We start from the raw sequence: 12,896 nt of genomic DNA, 5'->3' as shown, positions 1-12,896 counted from the left end.
TGAAAAAACATAAAGAACTGTGAGCTTTAGAAGGAATATTATTGTTTGTCTGAGGTGAAGGGCATAGAGCTGAAATCTGTGTTGCCAGGTTAAAGTTCAAAGTCTTCCTGTGGTTTTTTGCAGCTCTTCTGCAGGCATCACTGAAGGAAACCACACAATTCAGTTGTAGCTGTAGAGGGCATACCGTGGAAATGAAAGAGAAAAAAAAAAGAGTGTTGCTTATATTCAGACACTACGCGGTTCACACGCTCACTGCTGTGGGTCCGTGTTGCATTCAGCTCATGCCCTCCGGCGCTCGCTTCATGACCAATCAGAAAGATACAGGAAACCGTGTCCACTAACACTCCCCACGACTCACACAGACGACCCAGACGGGGAAACCATCCCCAGACGGATGAAACAAGGAACGGCTGGAAAAGAGGAGAGCAGAGAACAAGTGTACTGACGAGGCTTACAGGTGGATGAATGTGGTAAGTTTCTGACCGTGGATGAGAGCGATGCAACTGACAGGTTATTTGTTTACTGTAATATTTTAGAAATAATTCTGATCTTTGTACAAAAAAATGTGTTTTCAAAATACGGTAAATCTTACGTAACACATGTATATGAGGGTTTTGAAGTCATATTTGCCATGTGCATAAAAGTTTCTTTCATAGCTGCTCCAAAGTTTAGAACTAAACCAATCATACTTTCAAAGTTACTAAGTTTTTGATGCTGTTATTTAATTTAACTATGTTTATAGTCACTGTAAAAAAAAAAAATCATTGAAGCACATGGGTATGTTTGTGAACTGTTGTTATTATTCACTCCATTTGTTTTAATTTCTTCCCTCATATTAGCTTCACATTCTGCATCAGTCCTTATTTGACCACGAGGTCAAACAGATCAAATCTGTATTTCCTTGTCGCTGCTAAGTGGCAGGAGAAAGGAAGGAAAAAGGTGGACGTGTGTCACTGCATGCATGTGTGTGTGCGTGTGTTAGTGCACACGTGTGTGTGTGTGTGTGTGTGTGTGTGTGTGTGTGGGTGGGTGTGTGTGGGTGTGTGTGTGTGTGTGTGTGTGTGTGTGTGTGTGTGTGTGTGTGTGTGTGTGTGTGCTCAACAAAGATAGTTGGCAAAGTACATTCCATGGGCGTAGATGTGTTGCAGGAAATCCCACTCCCATTCCCGAAGGATTTAAATAGAAACACAGGCTCACAAAAATAAATGGAAAGAGAAAGAGAGAAATAGACATTGGCTGAGATGGCAGACAAAACTATGTCCTTAATTAAAGATCGCAACTATAAATATCCAACATATCAATCTGAAATCTAATTCAATCAATACTAGTAATACATACATAATTTTTTTAAAGTATTTGATACCTCACAAATTTCTTCTTTTTTTCCTTTTTTTTAACCACAAATAAATGCTGAAGATTAGTTTTCAAATAAACCCATTTTTAGAAAAGAACTACATTTAGATTGCAAAACCTGTAGAATCAGGAAATCACTTCAATAAAAACTGCAACAGGAGGTGGGAAAAAAAATCTCAAAGAGCAAAACATCAGATCCAATCGAAACAAAAAATAAGGAACAGACAGGAAACTGAGATCTGTCAGCATAGAAATGATTACAAAGTCATTTCTAAAGCTCTGGGACTCCTAGGGATGTCAGACAACCTATAAAAAAGAAGTTATGTGTGAATCAGGATTTTCTCTTCTTTCTCTCGACTATCATTAAGCTGACAAAAGTGATCCAGTTCAACTTTATCAAGAAATTTGATGTCAGTACAGGAAGTGTTGGCATTAAGCAGGCTAACTTTGTTTTCTGTCTAATGTTAAAACAATAACTCCTTCATGCACATAAAGGGCCACATCAGTCCCTGTTAGTACACAGCATGCCCACACCAACAGAGTGATCTAATAGATCAGGCAAGGTCATTTTATTTATATAGCACATTTTCAGCAACAGACGTTTACGGATCGATTCTGACCTCTGACCAGCAGAAATTGATACAACACAAATTGTAGACGTGCGTCTTCCCCAAAACACCTGCCGTTCTCTTTGAAAGCTTGTTTCAAAAATCAAAGCAGTAAATTAAGATTTACGTAGAAATGACACCAAACACAGGAGGATCTGGCGAAGAGCCAACAGTCATATTTACAAATATTACAGTCTGTTTGATCATCTGAAATGTTTAAGTGTGAATAAAACATAAAAACAAATAACATGCTACAGATTAAACACACGTGTAATTTAACACCAATGCAAAAATATTTTGTATTCTGCGTACACACAGATGATCTTTACATTTTCTTTTTTTCCACGCAAACTGCAAAACATCGGAGTTCTCAATAGAGGGCGCCATTTATTTAGAAAAAAAGTTTTCTGAGAAGCAAAGCATTGCAAACTTTACATTGCTGAACAGTTTAGTAGGTCAAAAGCCACAATTTAATTTTGCTGCCTCATAATTAAGATGTCATATCAACAAAACCCAGAAATCATTTACCTTCGAGGGAAGTTTCAGTTTTTCTGCTCTAATATTATCACCACCAAACACGGATTACTTTCCTCTCAGAGCTTGTTTTAGATCCAGATCTTTTCTGTTTGGGTCACTTAAAGCAGACGTTGCTTTATAAAGTAAGAGCTGCATGGAAATCAGACTAGACTCCCGACCATCAAATTATTCTAATATGTCTTTTCTTATCAACTCAGACTCTGTCATCAGCATAAGAAGAAATCCATTTTCATTAGCTTACAGAGCTCCGGCAAAATTTTAAGAGGGATAGACAGATTTAGTCACAGCACACAGACATTTTCAACTATGTAAACACTTTTCTATTTGATTTCTGGCTGCTAGGGCATCTCAGTGACTCCTCAAAGGTCTAAACATTGTAAGAGGATACTTTTTCTAACTTAATGTTAATGTTTATAGCCTTGATGGATTCTAATACATTTAGTCTTGAAATAAAAAAAATGGCTGTAAAAGAAATCAAAGTGATTTCTGCACGCTTTCAAAGCTATCCTTCACCCACCACATGCTAATGGATTAATGCTTCTGGAGAGAAAGAGAAAAGTGCTGAGGTGAGCATCAGGTGCTGTGGTTTTTAATACCATAAACAATAGAGGCTGTTTGAATATGCTGCCCTCCTACATCTATCCAGGAGGGGAAAGCGCAGACCCACGCACAGAAAAGCAGGACAGAATGGATGTTCTTGTGACTGAGCGCCTTGTGGAAAACCTTGGCAAACCGAACTGCCTCTGAGGTCAGCGCAGGAAGGGCAGCCCCGCTCTGGAACAATGGCAGGGATTTAAACAATCCTTGCATAACAGCCTGCAAGACAGAGTTGACTATGATCCAGTGCAAGGAAAATAAAATGACAGAAGGTGCTCCTTCGTTGTTTACAAATTTGTAGACTTAAGCTGGAGCATCGCAGTGCAATCGAATGTCATCAAAAAGTTTATTTGTCGGAATACTTCAGTTAAACAAGTGAAACTCGTAAAGACTAATTGGTGACAACCTGTTTATGTTGATGATTATGTTTAAAAGTTAACAACAATTTGTTCTGTTTTGTTATGTTGGATTGCACAATCATTAAGAAGACTGCTGACTCATCAGTTGTCTAAAAGATATTCAACAACTCCACAAGGCGGGTAAGCCACAAATTATTGCTAAAGCAGCTGGTTTTGTACATATTACTGTATGCAAGCACTTTGAAAATTGCATGGTAGGAAAAAAACAGTGCAAAGGAAACAGGGATAACTATAACCTTGAGTAAAAGGAAGAATATCAAGGTAAAAGACTTTACTTTATTAGGTACAAGCTGGAGTCAGCTGCAGTGCATAACTTGGGCTAAAACTATTGAATTCCTTAAATGGATCCACTTCAGAGGCAGACTAAATGTCCAAAGCGTATTTCCTGTGCCATAAAGGGCTGAATAGTTGCTCAGTTATACAAAGTCCACTTTATATATATATTTTGCTTTTCATCAAGTGCAGAGAGGCAAAGAATCAGAGCTTCAGCCGTCGACGGTGATTTGGGAAGCGATGTTTCATCGAGTACAAAGTCAGCAAATCCCTGTATCAGGAAGTTTCAGAGCACTTTGTTTCCCTCTGCTGACAGGCTTCATGAAAACACCGATTTAATTTCCCAGCATTGGCACCCATCCTCACTGCCAGAAGCACCAATACCTTGTTCAGTGATGAAAGCATGGACACATTTGATCGACTGACTGATCTAAATGCCACGAATGATCTGTGGATTCTTCTCAAGAGAAATTTATGAGACACCTGATTCAAGCACTTAGGCTTCTGTTAGAGCCATGGTCATCAGAACTGACAACAATAAGTGTTTGAAATATTCTCTATATTGAATATAAACTCCACTGTTTGAATTGAATTATTGAAATAATTATTGAAAAATGATTACTTTGCTTTTCTGCTTTCCAGATATTAGTCAAGTTGTCTTTTCCATGGAAAACTTGGTTAAGTCCATCTGTTCCCCGCCAAGACGGCGCACACCAGAGATCGGTGAAGTAAGTAATTTGACACACAGTGGTAAAATAACAAATTGTGATACTGGTGCCTGCCTCTGCCAGTAACTAAGTGGTAAATGGGCGGGATACACCATGGACAGAAACAACCATGCAAATGGAAACTCATACTTCAGAGCAATAGATAGACTAATTACAAACATGTTTTTGAAGAAAGTTGTACTTGGAGGACATGCTAATCTGAAATTTGAACCAAGGGCCTCCTTACCAACTTACGCCCCTGCACAAATAGTGATAAACTTTAAAATTTGTTCTGGGAAGCTACTCTTGTGACAACTAGTTAGGATGTGCATGTCATAAAAACTCACCATGCCTATGAGGTTTACAGTATAGCACTGTTATAGCATAACAGTCGTTTGAATGAATCCTTAATGCATTTCATAGATAGCATTTCTGACAAAAGTAAAGTAGAACGTAACCTTTGCTAAGCATTTCAAACATGGTTGATGTTTATCTTAAAGTTAATACCCTTCTAAATTAATTTTTAATAGTGCAGCTGAACTTTTACTACGAATATTATGATCCCATAAAGCAGGGATGTGGATGTCACAGTGTAACACCTGCGCTAAAGACAAACACAGCGAGACTGAGAAGTGGATACCAAACTTTAAAAGCTGTTCTGCTGTTTATCTGCTCCTGTTCAGGCTGAGTCCGACAGCTGGTTGACCTGATAAGTACGCCTGCACACAGTTCTGCAGCTCGCTTCTGATCTGAACAAACTAAACCTTACCATACCTGCAGAGAACAGAGTGCTTCAGTTTATTCTGACTGACTGTTAAAGAATAGGAACAGCTATGAGTTTGGTGAAATGACAGCAGAGCCAAGTTTAGCTTCACAATGAGCAATTTAATTCACATGAGACAGACTTAAAATCAAACCAGTTGCATATACAAAGTAAAATATTTATCATTTTAATGTTACAGCAATTTTAAGCAGATTTCACTTTTTCTTTTATTACTTTTTCCTTCCACTCAACTTTGAATTAAAACGTTTTGAAACAGCGCTCCTTGAAACACAAACGGTCTCCTCTGATCCACAGAAGTAGTTTTGCTTTTCTCAGCATCAAACCATGAGTACCGACATTCACTGACCTAGTGTCACTGACCTAGTGTCAGTGAATGTTTTATGGATAACTGTCAAAGAGAGTTAGGTGGTAACTAGTTACATTTACTTACATTTACAAAAAGTCACTGAAGTAACCAAAAATACATTTAGGAGTATTTTTTTTACTGTTTATTGTTCTTTTTACTTTTATGTAAGGGATTTTATTGTGAAGTATCCCTTGAGTAAAATATTTGCCACTCTACCACTGTGAATAGTTTCAATGAATGATTAACAAGATTGTTTTAACCAATAATTCAATAGACGCAGACACACACCTGCAGTTTTTGTTAACATTTTAGAAGGTTATATTGTTTCTTTTGTCTTATTTTATTTTGTAAACAACATCATTTTGTACGAATTATTTTCTTTAAGATCTTTAAACTACCAAAATGTCCGCATTTGTCCAACTGACGGTGTAATTTTTAAATATCAAACGACTGATAGTTTGATCTGACTAGCCTTTTTACCAAATACTTTTTTCACTCATATTGAGTAACTTCTTGGACGGCTACTTACAGTTACTCAAGTAAAAATAGGTATCAGTAGTGCTACACTTATACTTTAGTATATTTTGGGGTCATTCTATCCGCTTTTGCCGCCATGTCAGCAGCAGTTTTACAAGGTTTCTGTATTATAATTTATTTAATATTCGTCCAATGTGACATGTTTACTTTTGTTAGCTTGTGTTGGTCAAAACTAACCAAATAAACGCTTCAAATACATAATTTGTATTAGTGAGACCCATTGCAATGATGAAATAAACTTGTTGAACGTACTTTAATTCACTCGTGTGTTGTATTCTCATGGACGGCACGCAGCACCTGCCCGCATCCACTCCAAATATGTCAGAGCAGATAAATCCAACTCTGTTAATGAGGTTGTAAAGCTGCCAGAGGGAGGCCGCCTCTCTGACGGAGCTGTCCGTCCACAGAGCGCGCGCACACGCACGCACGCACGCGCCGAAGTGCGCCGGTGCCGCTCGGGATGGCCGAACATTACGCAGCCCTTCCTGACAGAGGCAGGCGCGTCCTGGAAGCTCTGAGTTCTGGACGCGTTGGGACGGCAGGAACACGGTCTGGTCGGGATTTCTGACTCAAAATGCGCAGGCAGCGTCTCCGCGGTGCTGAGCGGCAGCTGTGCAGAAATGAGCGGGCGGTCAGCTGCGTGCCGTGAATAATGCGTGGACATGCCGAGGACGTGCGAGGTTCCTCCGACTGGGAAACTTGTTCTTCGGTTGTTTTGATCTGACACAAGATGCATCTGTTTCGGACTCATAATTACCAAGTGTTCCCTCACCGCTACTCAGTGGAGAAACCGACCATACGGGGCATCAGCTGGGTATGTTTACTGCGGAGAAATATCTGTCGTCTTGTTAAAGTTATGTAAAGACAGTCATAATCTGTGCTTTAAACTGCATTTTTTAAAGACATAAATGACTACACTCCCGCAAGTTCTTTTTAGATATTAGTTTTTATTCAGTACTGGTGGAGCTCTAAACCTCCAGAAAACGATAATCAAGATTTTCTGGCAAATTCCAGCATTTATATCACATGATGCAAGAACTGAGGGTTATCTTCTTCCACCAAAACCTAAAACTTATCTAATACGACCACTTACGTTTACTTTGAAGTCCATGTTGAGTATTTTGGAGGCATTTAGACATTTTAGCTGCATTGTGTGCATATTAGTATTCCTATCCTCGGTTATGACAGAGAATTGTGATTTTTCTACTTAAAATGTGCTGAGCTGGTGACAAAGAGATGCTTTATGTTTATTTATACTCTATGTTGGCAAAAAAAAAAAAAAAACAGCAATTTATTTTCAGTTGTATTTATTTTAATAATTATTTTCATGCTCAACTGGTTTCATATGTGACCTTTAATTATTTTGATAGTTTAGTCTTAACTGGAGTGGGCAAATATTGGTATTTCCATAGTATGATACTTATGCATGTAATTGAAACAAAAATGTATAACATTCCCAATAATTCCCACTGCAGTAACTGGAATATAACATATTTATCACTATCCTTATGATAATGTACTATACAACACATCTTAATCTGATCAATAATGACCCATTATATTTACTTTCAAGTCCCCTTTTTAAAAGAATATTAACACTTTTTTCTATCTTAAATATGATCAAGTGACTTGTTAGTTGTAATTAATTTTTTAAAGAAGACTGATGGATGTAGGACTTTAGAAATTTCAGCATTTTGAACGATAACTTTGAAACCTTGACTAACTTTATTTCCAATAACTGACTCATGCCTCAACTGAACCAATTTAAACTTTACAACAGCGGTATTGTTGGGCCTTGGGAATACAATATTTGGTTTTATTACGTACAATTGATCAGAAGGGCAATTATTTTATATTGTAAGAAAATAAGCCTGATCTGTAATAAAAAGCATGAAAACACAGTCCCTTCACCTGAAACTACCGTAAGAGTCAGTTTGGGAACCATCAGTGGTTCCCAAACTGAGAATAACAAATCAATAAATGAGGTCTGAACATCTTCTTTACAAGCCAAACTAAATAACAAAAAGAAATCATACTAAAAGCATATTTACCTAATAAAATGTATAAAAATTAAAACAAAAACTGTACTTTTGAACAGATAAAAACAATAAACTAACTACTGCTGTTTGTTGTTTATGGACCAGTGTGAGTTCCCAGAAAATATTCAGTTTGAATGAAAACATCAAGGTTTCAGAACATTTAAATAAACATGATTTAATTATTTAAACTAGAACAACTACAATTGCACGTACTGTTAAACTAATACAACATTTATTATTACAGCTCTAATAGTATTACCCAACTTCCATGTTAATCAAATCGATGGGTGGAAATTGGAGTCCCTGCATCATGTTTTTGGGGGGTTTTTTCTTCAAAAATAAATCTTTCTTTCTTATAAGAGACAGAAGGTGCAGCTGACTAGCAGTGTGTAGCAGCAGGTAGAGAAACCTCTCTATTATCTATTTTGAAGGCCTGGCAATAGAAAGAGTTTTGACTCTTTTCTACTCTTATTTTGAAAGCCAAAAGGTTTGGAAACCACATCTTTATGCTAGACCTACTGTGGTTTATATTTCTGATCCTAATCATTTTCTACAACCATGAACAAAAGTAACAACTTCAGTGCTACAAAGCTGTGCCAGTATTACTCTTTTATGTGAAAAGTGCCACTTCACAGAAATCTGAGGAATGGCTCCGAGTAGACCAAAGCAGAAAGTCTCTATTGTGTGTGCAACCCCAGAGAAGGGACATGGGAAGGCACACAGCTTTTCTTATTAAACTCAGGTTATTAATAGTGTATTGTTTATTGTTCACCTTCCCCGCAGCTCCTCTGCTAGGTTTACAGAGGGGTGTGGAGAAGAATGTGCAAAGTGGAAGGCTTTGTTTCCAGGTCACAGGAAGACACAGAGCAGGGTTGAAAGCCTCCGGTTCTAAATTTACAAGTCGCTGAAGTAGAAACAACTTTAAATCTCCAGAGCCTGGGTTTGTTTTCATCAGCCCCATCAGTTTCAAAGAAACACACAAAATCAGGTTTTAAAAAAAGGATTTTTTGAAGTGTAAGTTGAAAGAAAAAGAGGGAAAGGGAAGGCATGCAGCAAATAACCGTCTGGGAATTGAACGCAGGACAACGGCGTTAAAGACTCTGAACATTGTGCACCTGCTTTACCAACTTAGTCACTCAACCTTCTTCTCTGGCATTTTCAGTTTGATCCTGACATCTAAACCACTGATTTTGTGATTATCCAGATAATTTCACACATAATAACTTGCTCAATATTCAAAAAAAGACACAATGGATGTTACTTGAGAAGGTACTTTTAGTTGAAAGTCCTTTTCTAGATCTAAAAGAGTTTTTTTTTTTTTTACTTTGAACAGATGATTATCTTGTTATGAGCACATTGTGTTAACTATTCTGGCAGTGCCTGAGAGCTTTTACGTGGTAACTGTGTTGTACGTTTCAGTTTGATATAATTAAAGTTATGTGCTTTTCAGTTCACTTTTTAATTGCTGATCCAATTAAACACAAAGACTGTAAGAACTGAGCTAATTATCTTTATTAAAACCAACATTCCTTCTTTTAACGCAGATAAAAAGCAGATCTGTCTTTTCTGCCGGTGTCTTCCTGCAGTCCCGAAAGGCAACTGGTTCCTCCACATTGTTGGTTTTAGTTCTGATTAAATTTCTTTTTGCTTGAGTCTCCACTGATGAAACTCGTGTACTGCTTGAGGGCAATTAGCATATTTGGAGGTTATGGTTGTAAACTTTCTTTAAGTCGCTGGCTCAGCCAAATTTAGACTTTTTTTCCTTCTTGAATTAGGGGAAATATTTTGTGATTCGTGCCTTGATCATGTGGCCGAACTGCAGACCAGACAAAACACGCCACAAAGTCTGGCTGCAGAAGGAGTAGCGGCAGTGATGTTTATCAGTGACGTGAAGATCTTATCACAACTTCCGGGTGAATGTCACCAGCTACTGTATATGTCACCGATAGCGATGCCATGTGATTACTTTTTTTTTTAAATCTATTCGAACAACTTCAGTCCACAGATTCAAGCTTTTGCTGCTGCTCCATTATATGAAACATATAAACAGCACATGGATAAGGACATATTATCAGTTAAGCATACAACTTACTCAAAAAGTAGCAGAAGTTTTTATTTATTCATCTGATCTCTGTTGCATAATGCATAAATATAATGCAATCCTCTATTACACATGTACAAGTCCACATTCACACAAAAACTGATCTATCGCAACCATTATTACCTAAAAATGTTCAACTTTAGTATTCCCTATGAATAAAACCTCAATAAATCACTGTGTCTTGTGAAAATATTATAGTTCAAGTTTATTTGTAAACTATAGTCGCAATCAAAAAGCGATAATAGCAATAATCCTGCAAGCAAGTTTGTAAAAACAGATTTATTGCATTGTTTAATTACTTTACTTTTATGTTAGAAAAAACAAAGAATCAAAAAAAAGTAAGCATTTTACCATGTAGAAATATTAGAGCTGTTTTGAGAAAATATTTTTAAAAACATAGATGATTAAAGACTGTACTTGTTTGTTCACAAAATAAACAACTTTAGGTCCAACACTGACCCCTGTGGTACGTCACAAACAATGACGTGTGAGGGAGTTGGTGGACATTTTGGGAGATGTGAAATGACTAATTCATTTCACATGAGCTTTTATGAGGCTGTAAAATTAGATTTATTGAAAACAATTACCGTGGGAACACAGGTACACAGCAGTAATAACAAGGTGGTTATAAAAACATAAAAACCAGGCAGCAAGGAGGAAGTCCCAGTTAGAGCAAAGTGCAGCTATGACATCGCAGAGAGTTATGTAAGCTCAGAAAGCAGAAAAGGTTCATTAATATCCAGAAAAACATACATAAGTAAGCAACAATAAAATCCTGTTGCTAAAATAAATAAATGTTTGTAATTGAAAGCAAAGCAGCATCATGTGAGGAAACAGTCTGAGCATATTCCTCTCTCCACCCACTGATTATACCCACTTGACACCTACCTACTCTGTGATGGAGACAAATTGTCTCCATCATGCAGTCTCAGACAAGGGAGACAAATGTAGGTAATATTTGTGTTGACCTTCATCTCTATGACAATAAAAACAGTATTACCGCTATCCGAGCACTCCAGCCTGGCAATATCCGCTCATTTAACGCAAGATTATCATCAACAACTAGTCCAGCTAGTCGGAGCAGGATGCTGCCGGTGCTCCGCAGAAGTTCAAGTGTTTTATTTCAGAGGTTTGAAGCATTCTGCAGATCAGAGGAAGTGAGAATAAAGCCTCTCTTTCTGCTTTCTCCTAGACTCCACTGCCAGAGGCCCTGGATCCAAAGGACACTATGAAGCAGGTGTGTATGCCAAACATTCTTCAGTACAGATCCTCCCCACAGCCAAGAGTAATTCACTGTTCCAGTGTGTGTTTTTAAACTCCCGGAGATCAGTGGGAGAGTCATGATTTCAGAAGAGATGAGTGATCTGAAACTCAATCTCTTAGAAAAACGTAGACACTGATAAAACCAGAACGAATTATTAGAAAAACAATTTTATCTAAACGACATTGATTACAGGTAAGTTACAGGCTTGGGCCAGGTTGAGATTCTCACAGTATATTAATCTTCATTTAAAAAATACCAAAGTTTCACCATGTCACAATATTAAAACAAAAATTTAAGAGGAAAAAAACTTTTATTTAAAATAAATGAATATGATAGCCATTATAACACTCTGGTGTTATAAAAGTAACACTGCATAATCCAAAACAGACAGATTTTTAGGTATAGAAGCTTCCTTTCAGTCAGCTAATTGGCAGTGCACAGCAACAGGTGGGGAAGGGGCAGAAGTAAAAGCTCAATTGACTCAACTGGAAATAGATTCAGCAATATTTCTAAACAGTCATTTTTGTTTTTCTCATGATCAAGCGAAAAATGCAGGAAAACTTTCAGTCAGCTGACTGGCAGTTCACAGTAACAGGTGGGGGAGGGGCAGCTCTGCAGTACTTTATTCTTTATGCGACTGAAGAAAAACTCTTATCACAATTCAGTTTCTCAGATTAGGCCTAAATGGTTGGAATAGCAGAAAGAAAAACTTGAACCTGTGATTTGTTTAATACTTTCTGAATTGCTGTTGTTTATATATCCATTATAAAACCCTCCCAAACTTCAAAAAATGTAAATCATACCCTAAATCTCTGCATCGTCACTCACTGACAAGCACTTGGCTTTGCTTTTGCTGATGTTTAGTAACGTGTAGACCAGCGGCGCATGCGTTCTCCAAATGTGCTGAACAGGTTCTTTTGTTGTTGCAATATCCTGCACTACCACTCAAGCAAGTCTTAAGAAACGCATTCCTAGCCGGGGAGGCATAACGAGTCTAAAGGGCACTTTAAAGGCCCATGGATAACTGATCCTGAGCCCTACTCGATCCAGTCCAGACCCCTTGAGCTGTTTTATCTGGACTTCTTCAGTGTTGTGCCAAGCAGAGGAACTTTAAAAGCACTGATAGTGCAGATCAACATGGAAAGTGAGTTCTGGTTAGATTCAGTGGGCCCTGTTTGACTGGAGAAGTAAAGTGTATTTTTCATCTCTAGGTAAATCAAAAACACATTTTTTTTTTTCTGAAAGAAACAATGGGATGGCAGAGGAGCTGCCAGTTTGGTTGCTAAGCTCCAAATGCTAACCCCATGTATTAAAATCATACAGTATGGTCA

The 12,896-nt window shown here is 37.6% G+C and overlaps 1 protein-coding gene across 4 annotated transcripts in view; it reads left to right on the top strand.

Moving 5' to 3' along the window:
• Positions 1–281: 281 nt before the first annotated feature.
• rapgef3 (Rap guanine nucleotide exchange factor (GEF) 3) overlaps positions 282–12,896 on the top strand; it is a 32,705-nt gene continuing 20,090 nt past the window's right edge. For 2 of the 4 annotated variants that reach the window (XM_081609232.1, XM_008414474.3), the window contains exons 1-2: positions 6,595–6,975; positions 11,494–11,538. In XM_081609232.1, the coding sequence (XP_081465358.1) occupies positions 6,892–6,975; positions 11,494–11,538 (129 nt within the window). In that variant the 5' untranslated portion in view covers positions 6,595–6,891. Of the gene's footprint in view, positions 471–3,616; positions 3,635–4,429; positions 4,516–6,594; positions 6,976–11,493; positions 11,539–12,896 lie in introns of those variants that run through there. The other 2 variants (XM_081609233.1, XM_081609234.1) reach the window with 2 other exon arrangements.

Source organism: Poecilia reticulata, chromosome 7 (genome assembly GCF_904066995.2).
Source record: "Poecilia reticulata chromosome 7, P_reticulata-male-v2, whole genome shotgun sequence".
Taxonomy (NCBI): domain Eukaryota; kingdom Metazoa; phylum Chordata; class Actinopteri; order Cyprinodontiformes; family Poeciliidae; genus Poecilia; species Poecilia reticulata.
This window is presented reverse-complemented; position numbering and strand designations above follow the sequence as displayed.